Source organism: Sarcophilus harrisii, chromosome 5, assembly GCF_902635505.1.
Source record: "Sarcophilus harrisii chromosome 5, mSarHar1.11, whole genome shotgun sequence".
NCBI classification, from domain to species: Eukaryota; Metazoa; Chordata; class Mammalia; order Dasyuromorphia; family Dasyuridae; genus Sarcophilus; species Sarcophilus harrisii.
Genome location: NC_045430.1, coordinates 225252363 through 225278786, shown reverse-complemented (window position 1 = coordinate 225278786; position 26424 = coordinate 225252363). Strand labels below are relative to the sequence as shown.

The following is a 26424-nucleotide window of genomic DNA, read 5'->3' as shown; positions in this document are numbered from 1 at the left end:
GGAAGAAGGGGGAAAATTAGAACGAAAGGTTTGGCAATTGTCAATGCTGTAAAATTACCCATGCATATAACTTGTAAATAAAAAGCTATTAAAAATTTTAAAACAATTGTTACCAAAGATGGAAATTTTATAGGGCACAGAAGTGTTCCAAAACTCTCTCCCCAAGGTATTTTAGTAAAGATGAGCTAAGAACCTCTGGTCCTCTTGGTCTCTCCTAGGGGGTTTCCCCTCCCTTTTAGAACATTTTTCCTTCTCAGCAATACAGAAATCATATTCCACTCCCTAGCATACAGGTTTCTCCAGTGCCTGGCTTCCTCTTCCTTGAACTGGAACTGAGCCCTGGTATGACCAGGAAAGGTCTATTAGACTTGTAATAACATCATTGTCTCCTTCTTGGACACTTTCACTGCCAACCCTGTGATGAAGGGGTTGAAACTTCCTTAACTCTCTTCCCTACCCTGGTCAACTTTAAGAGATTTTGTTCCTGTCTCTTTCTTTCCCATCCTGCGCCACTTCCTCCCTTCTATCCCTCTTCAAGGATTAACTGTATTGGAATAATAGCTACTACTAGATTTATTCTAGCCTTAGCTACCTTACAGAGAAATAATGAAGATATGTAATAATTTTATGCTAAAAAAACCAAAACTCCTAAAGACTAGTACTATCCCTTTGTGTTTATAACAAACATTCTCAAAAATTTAGAAGGCAGAATTAATTTGATTCAATAGCTTTCTTTAAAATCTGATGCTTAGGATCTCAATTGTGTTTTGAAAAGACAGCTTACTGTCTTGCATCTCCAAATGAATGATGGAGAAATCACGATAGAACAGAATCAAAAGAAGCACAGGAATAAAAGGGTATGAGACAAGATAATCACAGTTAAAAAGAAAACCACACACCATAGCTAAGACAAAATATGGAATTTATTCAGCTGATTGACCAGTCCACATTAGACAAAATATTTTGCTTCATCATATTTTGTTACCCAAAAACACATTTTAATAATATTCTTAAATATTTCATAATGTCAAAAGTACAGGATTGTTCCTGGAAGCATTTGATATACAACATACACAGTATGTTCCTTCAAAACTCAAATGCTTCAAGCATTTCAACATTACAAATGTTTCAGTTTTTCCTAGAAGTTCACTCATTCATCCCATCGGATGTACAGAATTATGTGGTTTACACAGTTTTGCCAACATCCAAAACATTGTGTTTTAAATGTATTAAGCACAGCATGTACAGTAAAAATTGTTTCCATAGGAACATAATAGGACGTCATTAGTGACAGATTGCTAGGGATACATTCAATTAGCCATTCCATTACACTGGCTGACCTTATTGGTGATTAAAACAGTACTCTTAGCATCCCTCAGAAGAGTCAATTCAATTTTTTCCAGAATCTAACATCAAGGGCTCAAGAAAACACCGTCCAAAAACAATAAACATTCTCCAATAAATGAAGATTTCTTATCCAACTTAGAAACACAAGTCATAATTTCTACATTAATGTATTCTTATAATCATCCAAAACTGAAAACATCAAAGTACATAGTAGATGGAACCAATCACCACAAAGTCCTTCTTCTAATCATATCAACCATCTTATTTGGGGTTTATCATCAGGAACGTGAGAACATTTCTTCTTAGTTTGTACCAGTCCAGTTTCAGAAATCAACTGTATGTGAGCAACGTAGAGTCCATACCATCTAGCTAAAAGACCCGTGGTACCACCAACTACGTAGTCACTATGCAGATTCATTTTTAAATCTTCTAGGAGAAGATAAACTAACTCAAAGCAGACGGTGCTGACTATCAACCATACTCCAGCGTGGGAGGTCCTCGGACAATGTTAAAATAGCCAGCCAGGGCTCCGAGGTCGATGTAGAGAGACCGTTGCCTCTTCATTGCTTCAGATTCTTCTGTGCTCCCTGTGCATGAAGAGGAATCTGCAAAGACAACAAATGGACAACTATAAATTTGCCATCCAGAACAGACCTGACAGACATTTAATCAATAGTCACATGGGGGCATGTAGAGAAACCTTTTAAAAATCTGATTTTATTCCAAAAGATTATGCTTGAGTGTTTTTCCTCAAATGCCCACTTCAGATGAAACAGACCAAAGAGCAGTTAAGAGAGCAAATGACTATGTGATGACATAGAGGAACTCAACAACTAGATAAATTTTTTTTTTTTTTTTTTTTTGCTACGGCAATTGGGGGCTAAGTGACGTGCCCAGAGTCACACAGCCAGGAAGTTTTAAATGTCTGAGTAAAATTCAAACTCAGGTCCTCCTGACTTCAGGGCTGGTACTCTATCCATTGCACCAACTAGCTGCCAGCAGATATTTCTTAAAAGAGAAACAGGGAGAACCCAACATTCTGATATTCCTTAAAAAGAGAAGCAAGGGGAACCTAACACATCCAGAAAGAGAAGCAGAGAACATCTTCAGGGGATGGTTAGAGCTGCACAGGGGAACAGAGTATGACTCCAATAGCTTTTAATAAAAAGAAAATGATAAACACACATTATTCCTTAATGGGGAATAACTGGGAATACAGCTCATTTACTTAAAAACGAATTTATCTGTTGCATGAAATCAGACATCACTCAGGATAGGACCATAATGTCCAGATGTAGGAACTATCCCCTAGTGACCAATTTGATGCCCATTTACCATGGATGAGCGTTGGGATTTTCTAGTCAACTGATTCTCAATGAGGGAAAAAAAAATCCAAAACTCGTTTCTAAAATCCTAGCTATGGTTACAGTCACTCATGATGTGCTATTATGCTATAACCTTCAAAGAAAGGAACTTGGAGGGGCATCAGAATTTAGCAAGTTTGGAAGCAGCAGGTTCAGAGAGCTCGTACCTGTGATGTTCTCTGGCAGTTCCAAATCCTTTCTTGTTATTCTTTTCCTCTCAAAAAGGGCCGAGTCCAGACTCTGACAACGCGGCTGCTCCTCTCGGGGAGGGTACAGGGCCTCGTGCTTTAATAAGTCGGCCGCAGTCGGCCGCTGGTTGGGGTTTCTTTCCAATGCTGCTTCTATCAGTTCTCTCATACCTGGGCTAGAGTCCTGAGCGATGTCTTCCAAAGGAGGAGCTTGCTTGTGAATCTAATAACAAACCGATTTTCTTAGTGTACAAAGAACAGATTGTGGAATGGGAGGGGGGGGGGAATAATCTCATAGGAAAAAGTCCTCCAGGGACCAGTCCCTGGAAATGACATTCTTTCTGTCACTAATTCCCTCCCACCCCTCCTGCCAGCCAGAACACAACAAATACTATTCACCAAGACCAGGGGTTTCCACTCAAACCCTCGATGTACCATCTAAAAGCACTGGATTTAGAATGGAGGCACCTCATCTCTCTGCCATCTCCATGATAAAGTCAAGAACTCAGTTTATGCTGCTTTAGCAAAGTCTCAGTACTTTTTCCTTTGAGAAGGGAGAATGGCATTGCCCGACCTGGACCCCTGGCTCTCAGAGGGATCAAAAAAGCTTAGTTTTGTCTCACTTAGCATAGAGGTTCATAATGTTTTCTGAGTCATGGATCTCTTTAGTGATGTGCTGAAGTCTAGAAAACCATTTTCAGGAAAAAAAACCAACAACAACAAAACATTGGTTTCTACATTCTTAATTAATAGAAATGCTGAATTTCAGTTATATATAGGTGAAAATAAGGTCTTTTTTTTCTATCCAAGTTCATGGATCTCCTGAAATCTTAAATTCCCTTGATCCCAAGTTAAAAAAAATCCCAACTCAAAGAGTTCAAAGTGCTTGGAGATTTGGATCATTTCCAAGTTCCTGCCAAGTACTTTAATTTTATGGGATAAAAAGGAATATTAATGCTTCATGGATGGCTGATTCAGGCCCAAGAGGCCTCTCCTTTTGTATTATTGTTGTTATTATTTTTATTATTAATATCCTCCAACATAGGAAGCACTTGTGACTCAGCACCATTTCCACACTCTTGGGGGTCTAGGAGCTTGTTTGAACAGAATTTCCCCAGCCCAGGCTGTACCATCCCTCCCACAGCCAGTTTGATGATTTCTACTTACTATGTAAAGGTAGGAGGGATAGGCAGACCGAGGGTAGCGTTTTACCCAGGGAGGGGTACCCGTCTGCATGTGGATGAGGGTGGCCCCCAAGCTGTAGATATCGGCTTTTGTCGAATGGCCTCTGCAGAGAATCACTTCTGGGCTCATGTAAATCTGAAGGGGAAAAAGGAGAGGGGGAAAAGGGAAAAAATTAGTCTGATGCTCCTTCATTTGGTTGTTTTAGTATTTATTTCCCTGCTCCAATTCTGGGAATTCCCCCTGGCCTTATCATTTCTATCAAACCCTCTCTCCTCTGCAGAGAAGGCAATGCTTGCTTCTTCCAGTTACGAAAATAAGAGATAGACTTTATTTGGGGAACCAGGCAACCTTGGCCAAGAGAGTAAACTAACCTGACAAAGAATGCCTTTCAGCCACAAGCTGAAGATGCTGCAGATTTAGTCAAGAAGAGACCTGATGCCAAGCAAAGAACGAAGACTTTCCATCTTGCTGTAAGCAATGATCTACTGCACTTAAATGGTTTTCTTAATGAGTTGAAGGTTTTTAGTTTGTCTTTCATTAAATTTTTTTTTTTTAAGTCTTGATCTGTCTTGCCTTGCTACTTATCCCCACTCGGGTTGGTTCAACACATCCCACCACATCCATCATGCCTGGGGACTCACCATAGGAAGTGAATTTTTATTATTAAGTATACAATTAATAATGTTAATAGAGAGCCAGGAACCTCAGCCCACTGCAGCTCAGTACTTCTGAACTTAAGAAATCTGCTTGTCTCAGCCTACTCAATAAAGTAGAGATTACAGGTAGAGTGTACCACCACTCTGCTTGCTAGGACTTTTCCAAATTAAAATATGAATTTTATTTATTATTTAAAGTGGATAGGTTTTTGATTACTCACACAGGGTGGATGCTCCAAAAGTTAGAAATTATCATCAAATCATTTTTACTTGGCTTGAAAATGGGGTTTTGATACTTACATTTGAATGTAAATATGACTAATGTTCTGGGAATTAAGTTCTATCAAATACCTAGTTCAGGAAGAATGACTTATCTCCATTCTGACTCCTACTCAATTATTTCCTGGGGCCCAAAATCTGAGGAGATGAAAGCCTTCTTTGAACACTCAAATCAGACAGAATCTATAGTGATTCCAAGTATTCTGGAGCAAATACTGATCAATTTATGAATTTAGATTTCAAAGGATTTCCACAGCTTTGAAAAAATGAACTTAAATGTATATGATAACTTTTTATAATAAAGCCAAAGTGTCTGAGATTGGAGATCTTAATAGGATTGTAGAGATTTCAAGAAGTTCATGAACTTCACTAATCTTTGGTTTCCTTTGTAAATCCTTTGTGTTTTCCTTTCTGCATTTAACATACTCTGAGAAGAGTTTCATAGGCTTTTAAGATTACCCAAGGACTAAACAACAGACAAAAGATTAAGAATCAAAAAATAAATAAATAAAATCAAAAAGATTAAGAATCTAAAGTTTTATGGTTGGCCCTTATCACACTTTAATAATGTCTTAGTGATTATGCTGCTGGTATAAGAGAATGATTATAATGCAGGCTGAAGCTTTGGTTTAGGAGTGAGGAAGCTTGAGCCCTAGCAATGGCTCTGGCTTTGAGATCTTAGAGAAGAGATAATCTCTGAATTGCTTTGTTCATCAGTTAAATGATGGGGCTAAATCAAAGAGAAACTTCCAAAGCAAAAAAAGATTGAATTTTTTGGTCAAAATTCTTTAAATTATTTCATTTTCTATGTTTTTGGAACTGAGAAATTGTGTCTATGAGGATAAATAGATGCTACTTCTAAAACTTTTTAAACTCTTTGCACTTGAGATCCCTTAGTGCTTTGGAAATTTTTTACACAACCCCAGGACATACAGGTATATACAAAGGTACACAAATCAAATATTTACTTTAAATGAATTAAAATTTTGCCACCCCCATATTCAGTTGCATAGCTTCATATGGAGTCAAAATCCACAGTTTAAGGAGTGCTGCTCTAAACCACAGTGAACCTACAGCAGGTATTCTTTTGGACCCTCCATGTAATGGTTCACAGAAGATTGCTTTTGTTTTGTTTTATTAATGATCCAGTGGCCAGAATTCAGCCGTGACTGAATTCTAATATAGGCTCTATTGTGCAATCATATTAAGCAAGCTATTACTTGTGTGCTAAGCTAGATGCAAAAAGATAAACTTTCAGGAGCCATCTTTGCCTTCAATGAGCTTACTGGGTAGTAGAAGAAAGATAGCAGACATTCATTGACTAATGTAAGATTCACAAAGGACATCATTCATATACACACACATAGATATGTGTGTGTATGTGTGTATGTCCATATGTGTATATATGTGTGTATATGTAAATGTGTGCATACACACACACACACACACACACACACACATTTCAGCCTCACAATTCTATTTTATAGATGAGAATGGAGCTAATTTGGAGACCGTGACCTCCATGGTTGTGCTAGCAGTTTGCATACCCATCCAGTCAGTGACTTCATGAAGAAAGGTACCCAACACTCCTTTTTACTTCACCACTCCATGCTGTCTCTCCACCATCCCCCCAAAAAAATTAGATATAAACTCCAGCAGCTCTCAATTTCCTCTAGTATAAGTTATATTAAAACATAAATTTCTGTTTGGCTATGTGAAGAGTTTTAGACTCTTTCCAACTTGGCTGCAAACTATCTGTTCAGTCTCATCCAGCATAACTGGTTTTTCTGTTTCTCATAAACAGCACTCCATTTGCTTACCAGCACTTATTTGTATTTGTTCTCTTTATACTTATTTTGTAAGTTATATATATACACATATACATATTTCCTATTCTCTCCCTCATTAGGACGTAAGCTTTTTGAAACTGGTTTATTCCATTCTGTCATTGGCATCCCTAGCCAAATACAAAATACCTGACACATGGTGGGGGCATAATAAATGTTCTGTGATTAATTGATCCACCACATAGGTTAGAATCAAACAAAAGGAAAATGGTTTTAATCAAAAATATATAGAATCTTTGGGAACAAGCAAAATGTGGGATGGTTTCAAATTAATCATCCTAATGTTGATTCGTTTCTCTCATGTTTTAACTTCTGGTTTTTCCCAGTTTTTTCCCTCAAAAAAATGTAATGTTACTGCCCAGAAATACTCCTTCAACTTTTAACTTCCCACTATAGAGTCAAAATTTGACAACTGTAAATTTTGTTACTCCCAAGATATAGACTAGCTCTGACATTTATTTGGAGCTTCAAAATCATTGTGAAGTTCTCTTGCTAATCTTTCTAGTCAATCTACAAGTAACAATTTTCTGTTGCAGAAAAAAATATACTATCTAAATGCTATTTAACAGCAGAACACTACATTACTGGATTTCTAACTCAGATAGGCACTGCCCTTTTCCACAGAAGATTCCCAAAGAAGGTCTGTTTTTTCCCCCTCAAGCATTGCACAATGCATAATAGTATGATTAAATTATATCACTGGAGAAAAGTAGTAGAGGGGAGGGGTATGAGGTGGATGGGGAGTGAGGTATAGAGATTTTTTCCTGTTTAATGCCATAACTAATTTGGGTTTTTTTGTTTGTTTGTTTTCTTACAACTCCAAGGGAAGAAAAAAATTATGATGCTTCAAATTTTAAAACTGATAACAAGATATCCTGAAGCATTTACCAAAAATTTACCCAAGGTTAGACAGCAAGCATCAGTCAGAAGCAAGAGTTGAACATAGGCTTTCATGACTTTAAAGATAACTCTCTATCCACTGGACCGTATTGCCTTTCATATTAAGTTGTAAAGAAAAAACAAAAAAACTTACTTTGGGCCAAGAACTTAAAAGCCTTCCTTCTGGCTCAAAGATATGCATGAACAAGTGCAAGGATTATGTAGTTTAAAAATAGTCCCTTTGGGGACCAGAATACCTGTAACATATGCTATGAGGTGAACCTTATGCTAAGAGACTGGAAGAGTTCTGAGCTACAGTGGGCTAAATCCCATGCCATATGAAGTCTAAATCTGCTGTCAATATGGCAAGCTTCTAAGAAGCCATCATGAAGAGGAACAAACTATTCCACCTCAGAAAGGACAGTCAAAGCTTCCTTGCCAATGCCTCATGGGAGGAGTAACCACTATGCTTCCAGTCCAGGGAAAAGAGACTTAGTTGAAAAAAATCCCTCCTTACAAATTGAAGGAAGAAGAGAGAGAAGAACATTTCACTAACAGATATTCAAAATGGTTATGGCCTACTAAGGAATTTACTGATGACAAATCTAAGCATTGTGAGGATATGAAAAACCCTGGGGTTATATTTCCCTTCATTTCAGGAAATTCTGCTCCTTTTTGCTTCATAGAAACCTTAAATATTATTGCTATTTTATTTTTGGCTCATATTTGCTCATTATTCATTATAAAAATTAAATTCAGCCACAATCATCCCTTTACTTTAAGAAAAGCTAGTAATAGTATCAACTTACAGAACATGTCACAGGCTTTTCCTTCCTTTTAAGCATTCTAGAACCATTACTAAAAAAATCTTTAAAAGTCAAAGTATTTTCTTGGATATTACATGTAAAATGTAATTACCTCTGTTCCCCGAAGATCCTTAGGAAAATATATCTCTTCTGTCATTTTAACACTCAGGCCAAAATCTACCAACACAGCTTTTGTCGACATGAAAACAATGTTGCTGGCTACAACAGAAACAAAATATTTTTTTAGTCTAAAAATGTACACATGTTATATAACAATGCACAAAGTGATAGATATCAAAGCCAACAAAAGCATGAGCATCTGTCTGGTTTTTGTTTTTGGTTTTTTTTTTAAAGCAAGTGGGGGGAAAAGATTCAGATTTTAAGCATAGGAGCAGCACAATTTGAACAAAAATGATCAATACATGCTAACAAAGTGGTCAGGGACTCAAACTTATGAATTTTCAAAACAAAAATGTAGACATGAATGATGTCACAATGTAACTAGATCATTCTTAGGAAAGAGAAAACAAAAATCCCAATTTTGCCCCTATAAAAGTTGAACATATAATGGAGTCTAATGCGTACAACAAGTTTCATACTGGTTCTTTTTAAGATTTGCTAATAAATGTCAAGGATCCATCATGTTATCCAAGAGGCTATCCCCTTTACCAATACAAATTAGGAGGCTGCTCAATTTTAACAGATTACATTCATGTTTGAGTTGTTACAGCCAGAAAAAGAAGTCTGCACTTAATGAGGAGCTCTCCAGTGCTCCAATTAGACTGGGCTGTGGACAAAATCCCATTTTGGGATCTATACTCCTAAATCTTGAGAGAGTTTGTACTCCATTGGCATAGTCTTCAGGATCCAGGATAATCTCCATATCACGATGGGTTACTAGAGTAGGACAATGTGAATTCTGTCTAGTTCTAGATATTCCTAGGAGAGTTTTCAATATTTAATGTATTTGTTTTATACAGCTTCAAGGTAGAGATAAGAGATACCATTGATAAGGGTGAAATAATACATAGATTTTCAAATTTTTTTCTGATGTATCAATCAGTTTTGCTCACTTTTTTTCCTTTGCTATTTTTTTTTAAAAGATCCTTTGTCATGTGTGATGACCTTATTTAACCTCTCAGTAATCCCAAGCAAGTTCTAAGTTTATAAACTGCAGAATTGCTTCCATTCAGCAATGGTAAAAGGGATTTAGCTGGTTAAATGAAATCACAGATCCAGTTGCACCTATTCTCCCACACTGCACTCCCTCTTCTCCGCCAAAAAAAAAAAGGCCATGAGACATAACTTACGTTTAATATCATGATGTATTACTTTCTTTGAGTGAAGAAAATCAAGTCCCTTCAGAACATGCTTCGTGACCCAAATAATTTCAAATTCTCTCATTGGCCCACAGCTCTCCAACTTCTCCATAACAGATCCTCCTTCACCCGCTTCCATAAAGAGATGGATAGTTTCACCCCATAAGACAGCACCATATAGTTCTGCAATATTTTCATGATGGAAACAGGCCTGAATTTCAACATCTGATGGCTTGAATTGATCTACTGGAATCTAAATGACAAAAACAGGAGCTAGATTAAGGACAGTATAATGCTACTAAGGACAGTATAATTCCTTCACGTCTTATGATGGGGATCTAGCAGACAATCAATTAAGATAAACTAGGTGGCCAAAAAGATATATTTAGATGGTCAGTGCAACAGGATAAATAATTATTATTATAATTATAACAATAATGACTAAGCCACAGGCTAGCCTCCACAGAGCCAGACTGGAAAATCCCCATAATACTATGTAGCTAAGTGAGACTTCCCACAAGTGATGGTTCACTACTGTTTATTCTTCCCACCTCCTAAAAAAGTGAAAGAGTAGTCACTCCCACAGCCCACTGGATATGCTGACTGCCCTCTGGGTTGGTCTGACTCTATGGGGAATCACTTAGGTTTTGAGGAAAAGTGTTTGCTTCAGGTAACATTGATCTATCCTATAAAATTAAAAGATAGGATTATGTGTATGTAAACCATACATACACATAATCCTGTCTTTGAACATATATGCTGTCCTTAAGTCAAGTGTATGTCTAATTCTGCTAGAATTTGAGAGCCAATCTTTCGCTGGCTCTTCAGAATGATGTGAAGATATGTCCTATTCAATGGGGCAGCCAATAAGCTCCAGTCACTGGTATTTTATGGTGACATGCTTCTCAACGTAGAGAGAAACCAACGAGGCTGATGGTTTCAATTTCATATCTTAGCAGGAGCTAGAGATGTTTACACTGTATGTTTGTAATCATAAAATTATATATTATATAAAATTTAATCTATACTAAATATTTAAGTATAGATTAAAAACATAGACAACAATTCCATTATTAAGCATTCACATATACATGCATCCTTTTGAAGATATTTACATCTTGGATGTGCCCAAGTTTTGAGAAGTCCTACAAACTGAAGAAAACAACCAAACAAACTTATTTTTCCAAGTTCTGATTAATTCCCTGTCCATCTCTCTCCCACTTCTCAACCCAGAAAGAGAAAGGGGTCTGTGGGTTGAATCCACCACAACTTTTCATTGTTCTATGCCTCCCTCTAAGCATGGAAGTAATAACAAACAGCACTAAAACAGCATGAAAGTAAACAAGTTATATCCCAGCTCTGGGCTAGCTGTAGGCCCTTTCTTAGAAGCACAAAAATTGTCTGCAAGAATTTAGGTAGCAAGTGAATCAGTGAATACAGATGTTTTTAAATGGGTCAACTCAGAGATGGGATCCAGCCAAAGAAATTACAATCTAGTGAAAATATTTCAAACATGCAAGGGGGAAAATATGTGAATGGGAAGGAGTATTTTTTGCTATAAATACATACCAGTTTACATGCCATTCTTTTTTTTGTCCTCCTATCTTGTGCTAAGTATACTTTTCCAAAAGCTCCCCGGGGAATGAAATCAGAGCCAATATTCCTATAAGTCAGCTTCCATGGAAAGAGAAAAACATCAGCATCGATCTGGTACCTCCCATTTTGGGGGGTAATGGCCTGTTAAATGATTTTGAAAAAGATATAAGGTCAATTAAAAAGATCCTTTTCAATACATGTTACAAAGTACTGTATTTCTGAAGAGATGCCACTAACCACATGTGATCATCATGACACACTACATACAGAAAGCTATATTTAGAACCATTGACAAGGCAAAGGAAGCATGTGAAAACTCATTCCTGGCGAAACTTGCTCAAATTTCCGTGTAGCAGTGAGTAAGCTCTTTAAATTGTAACCTATAAAATTATTTGCACTATGGAACACCACTGCCATACCATGCTGATTGACTAAAAACAATGATTGCATAAACAGATCTGCAAGTTGATTTGTTTCTAAGTAGAATATGATAACCTGTTAGTCTACATAGCTATTACTCACCCATGACACACACCTCAGAGATTAACTATTGCTCATGGAGTAGTCTAAAAACAGTGGGCTAAGGCGAGACTGAGCCATTTTAAGAAAGGCACTACCTAAAGAATGTTATAGAACAGCAATCATACAAAAATATTTCCAAAGGGCGGTTTCTGCACAGACTGTCTCCAACCCTATGGAACATCAAAGAAGGCAGTCAATCATATATTAATGTTGGGAACCAAATTTAAGAAGGCACATAATGCCTTCAACAAATTAACCTAAATACATGCATATTCCCCCCTCCAAAAAAATAGCCCTGTCACAATTTTTCCCAAATGCAATGAATCTGAATCAAAATATTATTAAAGATTCAAAATGACATTTGGATTATTTAGCTCCAGCATAGGAAAGACTGTAGATGGGGGAGGGAGAAAGAGTATGTGACTAATAGTACTAAAAAGCCAATGAATAAGGGAGAGAGAGAATGAGAATTCAGATTATATTTCACTATATATCTCAGAATTCAGAGAATTCACCCTTCTATATGGGTACTATTAAACTATTAAAAACAGTTAAGACTAAATAATTAATTTTAGCTGAAATTCTCCAAATGCTACACCCATTGGGGAGAAAACAAGTCAAACACTATAGGAATCAATATCTACTGAGCAACTGATGTGAGTAAAACTTTGTATTAGGCCACTATTGGCATTAAAAAGCATAAAACAACTTTGGTCTCTTCTAGAGCAAAATCAGATCCTTCCACGTTATGAAATAATATCTTGGAGCTGGTGGGAGTTTTAAGAAATCAAGTAATATACTAGGAACACAGTCATTACTTTATCTTATCATTTCAGACAAAATAATTCTTATCACTTTTATTGGAAATGTAGTTTTCCTGTTCTGAAAATAACAACAATAATAAAAATGGAAATTCCATAAGTTCCCCAAGTAAATGAATTTGATTTTTAACATTTTTCTCTCAGAAAATGCTAATCACATCTATTCCAAATTCTTCATGCAACAGTTTAAATACATCTTTTATTCCATCCAGAAAGACAGAGAACTAGTAGCTACTATTCTCTCAATAAGAGCCCTTTAACTTATTTGAATGAACACTGAATATCATCATTAAAGTATCAGCATCAAAATATATTTACTAGGGGGCAGCTAATTGGTGCAGTGGATAGAGCACCAGCCCTGAAGTCAGAAAACCTGAGTTCACATCTGGCTTCAGACACTTAATACTTATTGGCTGTGTGACCCTGGGCAAGTCACTTAATCTCAATTGCCTCAACAATACATACATATATACATATACATATATATATATATATATACATACATATACATATATATATATATATATATATATATATATATATATATATTTAGGCTACTAAAGTTAGGCTACTGGTAAATATACATATTTACCAGTAGCCTAACTTTAGTAACCACTGAGTACATATTAACCTTATCTTCTCCTGAATAAATAATCTAAATTCCTTTCATTTCTGGTGGCTCCCAGTCTTCTTTAGACTTGGGGCCAATAATTAAACCTCAACTTTCTGCAATGATTATGGTCAAATTGTTTTCAATTCAGTGCTAATATTCTAATCTGAGTTGGTAATTTTTTTCCAGTGAAACCCATATCTTTCCCTGACATATTTGCATATGGTCAGTCCTTCCAATTTGAATTTAAATTTTTTTATCTCCTTTCTTACACATGGCCATTATGAAAGTCCAGGTGATTTACTTCTGACTACTTTTCCATTTTACCAAGATCACTGTCAAGATTGGAAAAAATACACTGATTTTAAATTAATGAATATTTTTAAGCATTTTCCTATTTATCCGCATCTGGCATACATAATGAATAAATACTAGAATCAGATAATTTTGAATATCTTTGAACTTCTGGATATCATCTCCACCAAAAACTTAAAGAAAAAATTGAGTAAAAAAAAATTTAGCTGGTTGTCTATACTACTTGTATTACGCTCTTTTTACAAAAGAGAAAATTGAGGTGTAAAGAGGATAAGTAATTTGCCTATGATCAGAGGGTTAGTATCCAGGCAGCGAGGTGATGCAATGGATAAAGTACTGGGCTTGGAACCAGGAACCTCAACTTCATGAATTCAAATCCAACATATGCTTACTAGCTGTATGATCCTGGGTAAGAAACTTAATTTGCCTCATTTTCCTCGTTTATAAAATGAGTTGGAAAAGGAAATGGCAAACCACTCCTGTATCTCTGCCAAGAAAACCCCAAATGGAGTCAGGAAGGGTCAGACACAATGGCTACTATCAGAGGCAAGATTTGAACTAAGGCTATGGTGTTCACATTGTCATGCTACCTTCCTATATATATATATATATATATATATATATATATATATATATATATATATATATATTTATATTATTCTTTGTTTCTCTTCACAAAGACTTATTAAACAAAAAACACATGCTTTAGATCAAAGGATCCATGGACAACAGTATCTCATCTGGGCTAGAAAATTACAAGCATCCAGTCTCCTGTTTTAGATGATATCACCAGAGTTTTGCTATGCTGGAATATATGCAGAGTAAAAATCAAAAATCTTATTAACATAAACCTATATTCCAGAAATTATTCTTGCCCTCCATCTACAGAGTCATGAGAATCAAAGGAGATATTCAGAAGTAGTCTGTGAAAGTTATTGCCTTCAACAACTATCAGCTATCGCTATTATTATCACCACCATCATTACTAATACTATCATCACCACCACTAGAAATGGCACTAGCTTGAAATTATGCTAGATTAATCTATTAAGAAACAGTTTATCATAAGGTCCTGTTGGGCATCATGCCCTTTTGCTCCTAATAACCATTTTAGTGAAGGCAATAATGACATGTTTAAAATAATACTACCTACTCTTCTGCAGCTGTCACCTTCTATGTGTAATTATGATGTTTACAAGCCTGGTAAACAAATTTTGAGATATCTGTACTTCTATACCTTCCAGGGTGCTGATTTGTAGCCTTCTGTAAAAAGCTGTGATAAAAAAACACTAGAGCTACTTAGGGCTTTCCCCCCACCACTTCCAAAATTCTCTAAATATTCTTCAAAATGAAAGCTGATTCTGTAGTGACTTCTGTCACTTCTTTTGGAGGACTAAATTTTGTCATTTGAATCTGCCATTAACTTACTAGACACCTCTTTTACAGCAGATCTAGCACAAGGATCTTAGGATAGAGAAAATAAAAATCCAACATGAAGAAAACAGGATAGTTTTTTTTTTTCTCCTCAGGAAGCTTGCAATCAAATAGGAAGAAAAGACAAGAACACCAAAAATTAATATAGAGGTGGCTATCAACTATACCATAGCAGGGGTATAAGATGGTAGGTTTTAAAAGAAAGCATTTGGAAAGGAAAGATCAGGTTTGGTTCTGAAGGAGAGGCTGGTGAATTCCAAAAGGTTTGGTGAAGGAGATAGCATTCAGGCTTATGAAAATAGAAAAGGCTTTGTAGCTAGAGAAACCCTCCCTATTCCAGTTGGAAGGAAATGAAGGGCACAAACAGTCCATCTTTGCTAAAAAGATATGAATTAGTGATAGGAAAATATCAGAAGTTAATAATACTGGAAATGGAGACTGAAGCTAGCACATGGAAGGGATTTCCCTTTTCTATATCAATTTTATTATACCAAAAATTAAAGATTCACACACATACATATATATACGCACATCTCACTGCAAATAAATATATAGATCATTTTGACCTTTAAGATGACTATCTAGACATTTAATTACAGGCTGCCACCTAGTCCTCATCTCTCAGTTGGTTTCACTAATTTGGGACTTCTAACTTCTATCCCTTAACAACCCCCACCCTTTCCAATTTCCAGCTTCCTTTTGTATGGTGTGTTCCCCCATTAGACTTTAAACTTCCATGGGCAGGAATTGTTTATTTGTTTGTTTGTTTTCATATGTGAATCTATGGCATTTAGCACAATACCTGACACATAGCAGGTGTTTAATAAATGTTTATTGTTTGATCATGGCATTATATACAATGAAAGATATTTTCCATTAGAAATAAACAACCAAAAAAAGTGAAGGTACCCAAAAGGAAGGAACTCTGCTCCGTCTACTATTCAGTAGAGTTTACAATCTCCATACTATCAAGCAAAGCAAACACTAACCAAGCAGATTTATCTTGAACAATATCAGATTACAGCTGAACATGGCCAGCTGCCAGCAAAGACAAACAATTCAGGCACCTAGCTGATCCAAGTGAGAATTCTTATTTATTTAAGTGAATGTGGGATGGCAGACATTTGAAATAATAATGAAAAAAAAAAACTAATCAAGTACAGACTGTAGACATGGGCTGGTTTTTCTCCTTCTACATGGGTCTCCTTAAAATTTCCTATTTTGTGATTAAGGGATATAATATCAAAGTCTTCACTTTCAGTTAGTGTTATTTACAAGGTGTTGCTAACTGCTCTCAGAGTTGTGTGGGCAGTTGTTTCTAAATTAGGTTAGATTCTGATGATGTTTAACCCCACCTTGCAGACACTAAGACCAACAAAGGCACACCCAAGTACACCACATGATCTTCTATTGGGTCAACATTTTGTTGCCATAATGTTTTAGATTATTTGCATTCTAGGGATGACTAGCAAACACAACATCTATCACTCACTCACGCTCTGAAAATTAAAAAGGATGAGCTTGTAATTAGATATTTGCAGCCTGTAGCTTATAAATTGTATCATTGCAAGGATTGACTCTAGTTACTGGTAAAATTCCAATGACTGAATGAACTTCACTCAGTCCTCCACTACCCCTAAATGACCGAGATGAACAATAAGTTTGGTCTTTACAAATAAAAGTTAGGTACAGTTATTATTTCTATTTTAGAATAAGAACATTTATTTCCCAAGAATTCTTACATTTTACCTAAACTACATGAAAAGAGGAAAAACTTTTCTTATGAGGCCCCTTGTTCAAAACACTCAATGGCCACCAATAAAAATACCAGTGTTTGAATGTTTAAAGAGGGGAAATATGGTATAGATTAAAAGGCATCCTGGCTTGGAATGGGGAAAGATATGAAGTAAAGTACTAGTTCCAACAATTATTAGCTATAAGAGCATGGGAAAGTCATTTGACTTCTGAGTCTCAGTATCCTCAAGTGTAAATTAGAGCTAATTATATTCCTATTACCTCTTTTAGAAGCTAGTTGCAAGGAAAAGGTTTTTTGTGTAGACTTCTGGGATACCCTATAGAAATGTGATTTACAACTCTTGCTTTTCAGTCACATTCAGTAAAAATCAAAAGTGAAATCTAAAAAGATTTCATGTTGAGCCTTTAACTTGAGGGTGATGCTTACCACATTTAAAGGTGTGAAAGCTGGCTAAGGTTGAGCTATTCTTAAGCTACACTAGTCTTTTTGCTCTATCCACTGAGTGATCTCTAGACTAATAGACAATAGCAATAATACAAATGGAAAAATCATGAAAAGCAAAAACTTGGAAGGGCATTTACTTACTGTATTTAACAGAATTCCAGATTCCTGTGGCCGACATCCACAATAATGCTTTGTGGCATTGGAAACATGATTTGCAAAAGCAAGCAAGTCTTCCACAGTTCCATATTTGACAGATGATGGCAAAGAAACCTCCTGACCACTAAGTAAAAGTGATTCTGCACGCTCTTCATTTTGATTAGTGTCCTGGCCCATGTTGACAAGGCTATGTTCATAAACTGCAGGTTCTCCACTTGGATAGAAATTTTCCATCATGTCTATGACATCAGACACATTCAAGTGTTTAATCAACAAATCAATTTCTTCTTTATCATCACTTCCCGTGCTCATATACTCCATTACTGTTGTGTTCCTGGATCAACTGCAAAAATCAAAGGATAATTATTGATTACAATAAGAAGTGAAAATCAGTATTGAAATAAATGAAAGAAAAGAGCTGAGAACAGATTTCAATATTTTCATCTTGACATATAAGTCAGAGATTTTATTGTATGATATAAATATAACCATTAACTGGCCCAACATGGAGAAAAACACCATAAGTCTTCAGAGAGAGAGAGAGGAATAAATTGTTATTTATTTTTAAGTATCAAAATTTTGCTAATATGGTTTATAAAGTATCAGGTTGGTTGGCCTTTAACTCCAGAGATTTAAAGTTAGAGAAAACTATCATTTCACCTTATAGCATTATATATTTATCCTCTTGAGAAATTACAGGAAAGAAAATTGGGAAGGTCAATTTCAAGAACATTAGTTTCTGTGGAGCACCGTTCATTTGAAATAAAGACAGCCTAGAGCAACATTTAGAGCAACTAGGTGGCGTTTTCAAATCTGGCTTCAGACTCTTATGAGTTGTGTATCCCAGAACAAGGTTTACTGTTCAGAAGTTTTACTAAGTTCAGAAGCCATAAAGAGATGCACAATAAACAACTCTTTACAATTTAATCAGTTTTTGTTTATTTCTGTACATCAATTCCTTAAATCTAAATAAAAGTCATACAAATTCATTAAATTCAGTCACCATTAAAAAACAATCTAGTCCAATTTGATAAACCAGGTAGAAGGTTTTTAGAAAAGAAACAAAGACTATTGCATAGATGATGAAAGCACTAGACAGAACAAAAGCAGGAATCAGAAAGAAAACCACCTATGTACCACAGATAAATACTTGTATATATATAATGAATGTGCCAGTGTGCATGTATACACATATACATACACACATATGTGTGTATATAATCTGCATAATTATATTTTACATGAAATACGGATGTAAAAAAATAACCAAACATAAACTTTTCTCCTTACGGGCTTTTGGAAATTTATTTCCTTCTCACCTGCTTACACAATAGAAAGGGGAGTATCCCTCCATTGGCATAGACTATTGAAAGCCCAAATAATATACCCTGAAACAAAACCCAGAATCATGAAAAACTCAGCTTAAAGAAAAAGCAGAAGATGCAACTCTGAAATCAAAACCTTGCAGTTAACTTCAGACCAAATCAAGGAGTTCTTTAAGATCAGAAGTTCTATGGCCACCTGCCCAACATAATTCTAGTTTCAAGCCAAACACTTTTTCTTGGCTCTTGCTCCTGAAAAATTAGCAACAACACTGTTCTCCTCCCCACAAGAATTTCTACATATAAAATCTGCACATCATAAAACAGCTTTCAATTAGTTAACTTGGCAAATGAAATTCACTCTCTGGAGCCAGTTTCTATGCAAATAATTTGGGTTACATTCTTTGGGAGATCATCAGATGAAAGTTCTATTTCTGGAAATAATTCTGGATCTAAATGGACAAATTCAAAGTGCTTACTGGGAAAAGGATTACAGTTTCAGATCTTAGTTTTGCTAGTGTCTACAAGTCTGGAGATATGCCAGTAAACTAATGAATTAGGCTTTTGTAAAAAGCCTGTCTTCATCAAAAACATATACTTCAGCTGAATTTGGGTGCTACTATGGAAGGGGGTTTTGTTTTTTTAATGATGCAAGCAGCAATCATAATTACAGGTAAAGGGATGCAACATTAATTATTCAAAACTGGAATATCTGCTAGCTATTAAGCTAAAGTTAACCAGTACTTATTCACAGTACTTTTTTTTTTTTTTTTTTTGAGGCAAGCCAGATTAAATGACTTGCCCAGAGTCACACAACTAGTGTCTGAGGTTGGAATTGAATTCCAGATTCCAAGGTCTGTGCTCTACCTACTGTGCCACCTAGCTGCCTGTAGAGTTATAGCATCATATACATCAGATGCAACACCTGGGAATTTTCAAAAGGAGATAAAAGGGAAGGGAGGGAATTTAACTAATTTCTCAGTACTAGAGAGCATTTCAATCCAAAAAACGAGTAGAAGGGATATTTTCTTTGGAGAGGCAACATAACCTGATGGACAGAAAATTGGATTCAATTTTACCCTCAGGCACCTACTGGCTTTGTGACTGCAAGTCATAATTTCTCAATGTTCTAGAATAATGGTGTTCAACTCAAATAAAACCGGGGCCACTAATTCACACACACAACATTTTAAACCATATATTAACTTAGTTTTAAAACATATCTTTTTTATTAGCTTTTTTAAAAATTCTGCTAAATATTGTTCAATGATTTCTGGCTTCAGTTGCGAGTAGTGTGGTCTGAGGATGCCTTATGCTGCAAAATCCTTCCTAAGGGTCATAACTATCTTCATAATAAGACATTTTTGTTATGAGAAATATCAATAAACACAATTCACAAACAAAAATGGAGGGAAAGAAGCTAATCTTTGATTTTTAATAGTGTAAAAGAGTCATGAAATTGAAATATTGATAACCTAAAATTAAAGGCCCAATTCCTGTCGCTGTCTTATATTTTCTCTTGCTGGAAAAACTAAGGGACAATACTACCTGAAAAATGGACAATTGTCTCTAGTTCAAAGCAAGAATTCCTAAAGAAACACCTCTGTACTCTGCAAAGATATACAAACATTTCATAATTCTGTAATCATAAACTGTCCAACAATCTTCTACTAGGGTGATAAAGATCATAGCCTTCTCCTCTTCAGATCATAGCTCTGAGAATATGGCCCGCATTGGTAGGCTGTGATGGATGAGTTAATCATACAGCTGCCTTACGTATGGGATATGTTTCACCTTAGGTACTTCTCTGAAAAATGATGATGTAGCCCTAGCCCCCAGTTATCTTAAGTGAAGTTTCTAAAAAATCAGATTTTTTTTTTAAAAAAGGATTAAGTACTTGATCTGTCATGAAGACAAGCCTATCACTATAGTATAGCACAGCTAATATACTATTTTGGCCCTTGTATAAAGAAGGATGATTATGAAAAAAGACAATCTTCCTGTGGGTACTGTTGGCTTTTGGGAAGAGTAAATCAATTTTCTCATCCTCATATTATTTTAATTAATCTTCTAGACTATAGGTTGCAAAGTAAGGGCCAATCTCCATTGCAAGAGGGAATTCCCTACATGAAGTCACAGATATAGTTTAAAAAATAAAAGCCTCCCTAAAATTTTACTTTCAGATTGTAGAGCTCAGAAGCTAAACAATTTTAAGATCAAACATTAAAACTCTTGATCAGGCTCACCTCAAAAGTTATTCTGGTATAAGCTCTCGAGGCAATCTGTAGGAATTTAAAAAGCATGCCTTTCACATTGGCATCAGCTGAGCCAAGTGTAAACTCTGTGGAATTTTTCCCTGCTTCCTCTCTGGAGTCATGTGAACCCATGGACTTTTTTTTTTTTTTTTTTTAAGAAACATATTTCATTAGTAAGTCAATAAGCCCTCCCAAGTCAACAGGATGCTAAGTAGAATTGTAACTTCTGTTTTTTAAGCCTGTTTTCTAAAAGAAGAAACTGCAACTAAATGTGCTCAATAAAACTAAAATAGCATCCATGTTCTGTCACCCACATCCCTCCCTCTGACATGACTGTAACATGGTGTTTTGGACCAACTTATGATCCAACTACTACAGATGCTGGTGGTGAAGTTTTCTGAGTTGCTTTTTAAACTGAATAAACAATATACTGATACCTTCAGAGCTAGTCTAGAGAATCCACAAGATAGTGCAGGTACCATTAAAATTCTGTATTACAGATGAGCAAAGGTGAGATTCAGAAAGTTCAGTTTGCACAGAATAAGAGCAGGCAGAAGAAAGAATGGATTAATTGTGAAGTTGTTCTAGCACAGCAGTGAATGCTTTGTAGCACATGTAAGCCAAAGGCAATGTCTCCCCTCTACAGAGCATAAGCAACTTGATGCCAAACAAAATCCCTACAAAATTTTATACCTGGAAGAGAGAAGTATAAAGTCATTTGCCTTAAGTCATCAGGTAAAAGCCATAGCAAAGGTAACTAGGTTAATTCCTGTTAAATTGACATCAAAAGTGGAGTAGGAAGTCCCTATTCTGCAGCCAGTCAGAGGTCACCTAAGGTTAATCAACTTACTACTCTAGTGCCTTTAAGTTTATCAAGTGCTATTCTCATAGCAACACCTTAGGTCTCCTGACTACCAGCCCAATATTTTCACACCTTATTAACTTGGTGTATTCTAATTAGGAAAAAAAAAAAGAGTTGGGGGGGGGGGGGAATAATACTAATCTATTAATCTCAAAGTCCTGAAGAGGCAAAAGAGATCATCTATTTGGCTTTTAAAACAGCAGCCTTAAAAGTGTAAACTACTGAACATCTGCAAGAATCTTCTTGTGGGATGTAGGTTGCAAGAATCCTGAGGGAGGGGTTGGCTGCTCCCTGGTAATCAATATAAGAGCCCTACACCAGTTTATTTTAAACTGAGGTTCCTGCAAGAATGGATGGGAGGGGGAGAATTTACTTAGTGGTCAATTGTCCCACGTGCAAAGATTTACTTTAATTTAAAAATTTAATTTAAAGTTGGCTTTAATACACAAACGAAGGTGTTCCCTTTCCCATAGAAAAGAGTAGCCAGGTGTCCGGATAGCACTTCGAATCTCTAAATAGAGACCTAATGCTGATGTATTTTAATTGGGCTGAAGTACCTATTGCTTTAGTTAATCACAAAAAGCCAAAGATTTATACAGCAGAGAAAAACTGGTTTTAAGGTCAACAGTAAGTACAAAAAAAAAAAAAAAAAAAAAAAAAATTTAGATGAGATAATAATCTATTTGGCCTAAAGAGATTACTCAAAGTAATGGTATGTAAAGCTGATGTATTTTCAATTTCAAGGAACAGCCCCTTATTTTTGGCGCAAACCATGCACCCTCCAAGATGAAAATTAGCAAGAGTTTACATCACTTCACACAGACTAGATTGGGCTCTCCCCTCTCCCTTCCTCACTCCCTTTGGAAAAATCCCAACCAACAACTTGAAACATAATCTTCAACACTTTCTGGTTGAACCTGTCAGTTTCTGAGCCCGCAAGAAGTGGACGCTGCGCCTCGAAGTGTCAGGGTGAACGGGAACAACCCGCAGACAACAAGTAATTTCCATGAAGTTCCCCCCGCCCCTTGTTGACATATTCTTCCGAGCCCCAAAGCCCAGTCTTGACGCTATGACGCAAAAGCCATTTAAAAAACACTTGGAGCAACTGAGTCGGACTCCCCAAAGCCCCACACTCCCTGCTGCCTCCCCAGCCAACCCGCCTTCCCCGCCTCCAGTCTGGCCTCCCCCGATCTCGTTACTTCATTAAAACGATCAGTCCCCTGAGAACCTGCAGTTTAGGAATAATTCTTAGGATTAGGTCACCAAGATGCACTGGGTTGATGTATTAGTAGATAGTTACGGGTAGTGCGATTTTAAAGGGGTGCAGAGAGCAGTCGGGTCTGGCTCGCACTCACCTGGGACCCAGCTCTGAGAGCTCCCCAGTGGCCGTGGGAGGGAGATGAGGTGTCAATCCCACCTCCCCGGACACTGCCTAGACCTGCACGACCAACCCAGAGCAAGTCTTGCGGACAGACAGGAACCGGGAGCTAGAAGGAAGGAGGCGGGTTCGAAAGACCGCCACCGGTTAGAGTTTCGCAAGGTGCTTTCCAGCGGGATCTCGTAGCATCCCGACCGGGTTCGAGAGGAAGGAAACTCGGCAGCGGCTGGTTCGTAAATCCAGCTGGCCCCAGGGAGTTCCCCTCCTCTTCCCGGCAGTCGGGGACAGAGAAGTGGGGCGCTGCCAAAAAAAAAAAAAAAAAGTCCTCTCCTCACTCCAGCCGAGTCCCCCGGTGCTCCCGTGACGCCCCAGGTTCCCGTCCGTGTCCTACCTGCAGCCCCCGTGCAGCCCGACGGGCGGGCGGCCGGCTGGACCGCTCCAGCGGAACCTTCCGAGCTCGCGCACGGCGGGAGTGTAGCCTCGGCCAGGGCCGAGCTGCCGCTTTGCCGGAAAGATTCGACGTGAGCGAGAAAGGGGTGGAGCGAGAGCTCAGAGCCGCGAGGAGCGCCAGAGTGCGGGCCCCGGGTCTCCGCCCCAGCAAAAGTGAAGTGGCCGAAGCTGAGCGTCGAGACTCAGCCAGCTCCGAGACTCAGCCAGCTCCGAGACTCAGCCAGCTCCGAGACTCAGCCAGCTCCTTGACTCACTGCGTCTGAGCCCGGCGACGGGTGGCGCTGCGGAGAAGACCAGGCGACACCGCCCCCTCCCTTCTGATGTTTTCCATTTCCCCTTTCTCTGTGTAATGAGAAAGAGGTGGCCCCGATAGCAGGGGAAGCCTGAGTCCAGAAGGTGGGAAATTCCCCCTCCCCACTGGGTGTCAAGGTCCTAAACGCACCGGGGGGGGGGGGGGGGGGGGGAGGAGGGGGCGGGGTCTGGGGAGGGGCTTAGGAGAAGCGAGACCGGCTGAGGGGCAAGGGGGAATTCCCGAATTATTTTGGAGGCAGGAAGCAGCTCCCGCAGGTCCCAGCTGTAGTGCTCACCCACTGCCACCTCCCCTCAAAAAGAAAAAGAAAAAACTCCAGTGGAGAGGGGAAGTGAGGACACCCGATAAGTTTAATTCCCTGTCCTGGTGGGTAGGAGGAGCTGCGGGTTCCCAGCGTGCTAGGGAAGAGAGCTAGTGTACGGGGGTGCGAGTTCTTCCCACTTCGCCAGGCCAATGGGTTTGGAGGAAGCTCTATTATTTGATGATTCTCCTTTCCCACCCTTAACCTCCCTCTCCTCTCCCCCTCCCCCGGCTCCTAGATGCACTCACTCTGAATTGGATCAAAACGTGTTCTCTTCCCACTTCATCAACTCAATCACTACAACTTTAATGGCCCAGAAGGAGATAGATACAGCTAGCAGATTGATGGACCGATAGATGTTATCCTATGCCAGGCATTGTGCTTAACGCCGGGGGTACAAATAAAAGCCAGCCATCCTCAAGAAGCTTTTACTCTAGATTTAGAAAGAATATAAGAGTTGAAGCCCAGCTTCCCCAACTTACCCGTGAGAAAACCGAGGTCCACCAGGCAGGTTAAGTTCAATGTCTTATAAATATTGTATCAGTGAGGTCCTCTGACAGCTGTCGTGTGGCTTCCTCCGGTATCACATTGCTCCTGACTACTGGATTTGGAGGCAGGGGACAGAAGTTATTCAAATCTCAGTTCTGTTACTGTTTATGACATGGCCAGGTTACTTAACTTCATCGGGCCTCCGTTTCCCCTTTTGTAAAGTGGACTCTCTAGCCAGGACTCTAATATCCCCTTGATAGCCAATACTCCGGAGCCGGAGGGCCGGAGGAGTGATGTTACTAACAATCTGCCTAACAGTGCTGGGAAGACAGATGAGCTCCACCCACAGCTGAGTTCCTCCCTGCTGGGAACCGTGTGCTCAGTCCCTTACCCCTGAAAATTTCACCACTATTCTCCCTCCTCCCTCCTCCCTCTCCACTGGAAACCGCTCCTTGCATGGGTCGGGCCGGGAGCTGCGGCCAGGCTTGGCCCGGGACCCCGTCTACAGAGCAATTGCCAGTAACCTGGGCTTTCCACACCCGGTCTTCCCACTTCAGGAATGCAGCAATTTGTATTAATGGTCATTTTCTCAGGAACTGTGCGTTTGAGGTGCCAGAGGAACGCCGGGGCCGGCCCGGAAGCTGAAGGGGTGATCACTTTCACCCCTTGTTAAGCTTAACTAGAATATCTTGCAGAGCCCACAAGGATATTTGGAATTGGATTTATTTGGGGGAACCTAATTTTTTTTTTTTTTTAATTAAAACCTAAGTACTTAACTTCTGTCATTTACTACTTGTAGAAGGCTCTGGACGATATTTTGTTTCTTAAATAGAAAATGCTAAGTATGTTATGAGAATGGTGCGATTTAGGAGGCGGAGGTGGCAGTGGAAGGACAGAGACTGCATTTACATAAGTTGTTCTTTCTGGCCTCTCGAGGTGAAGAGAGCTCAAGGGTACTGCTTATCTGTCCCCACTGCACTCGGATTCCCTCCCCAAGGGAGGCACCTGCAGTCTGGACTTTCGAGGTGTACTCCCATAAATACTGAATGATCTGGGCTTTCCTTCCCCAAATTCAAAACAGGAACAGGATCCCTTATCTTAACTCCCGTATGGACTGAATCATGAGGCTAAGTAGATCTTCCAAAGGAACTTAAAAAGTACTAAACTCAAAGGGAATTGGGGAGGGAGGGAAGCATCCCACTACTTTCATTTTCTTCAAGGCTTAGTTCAGATCCTACCTTCTTGGAGGTCTCTCTCAGTTGTCCAACTCTTCTAACGCGACTTTCTATTTATTTTGTATCTATCTTATAAGTTCATAATCGTTTGCATGCTGTGTCCCCTTTAGAGTATGAACTCCTTAAAAGCAGTGACCAGGTTTTGGCCTTTCTTGTAGATTTAGCACAGTGCCTAGCACTTAGTATTTACTATTAAATTACATAGTATTTACTATGCTTGTGGGCTGACCGGCTGATAGACTCGAGAATTAAGGTTGTGAAATACGGCATATACCACAAGATTTCACTGATGTCTTGA

At 38.2% G+C, this 26424-nt stretch overlaps 1 protein-coding gene across 2 annotated transcripts; it reads right to left on the bottom strand.

Annotated features, from left to right (window-relative positions):
• Positions 1-902: 902 nt before the first annotated feature.
• Positions 903-25331, bottom strand: MAP3K8 (mitogen-activated protein kinase kinase kinase 8). 2 transcript variants are annotated; one of them, XM_012551788.3, is made up of 8 exons: positions 24885-25331; positions 17510-17867; positions 11440-11607; positions 9862-10123; positions 8664-8770; positions 4067-4219; positions 2879-3122; positions 903-1952 (listed from the first exon to the last, which is right to left on the bottom strand). In XM_012551788.3, the coding sequence occupies exons 2-8, from the start codon at positions 17843-17845 to the stop codon at positions 1819-1821; spliced, it is 1404 nt and encodes a 467-aa protein (XP_012407242.1). In that variant the 5' UTR covers positions 17846-17867; positions 24885-25331; the 3' UTR covers positions 903-1818. The 2 variants fall into 2 exon arrangements, with proteins under 2 accessions (XP_012407242.1, XP_003772666.1); XM_003772618.4 differs by lacking the exon at positions 24885-25331 and adding an exon at positions 23733-24131.
• Between the last annotated feature and the right edge of the window lie 1093 nt (positions 25332-26424).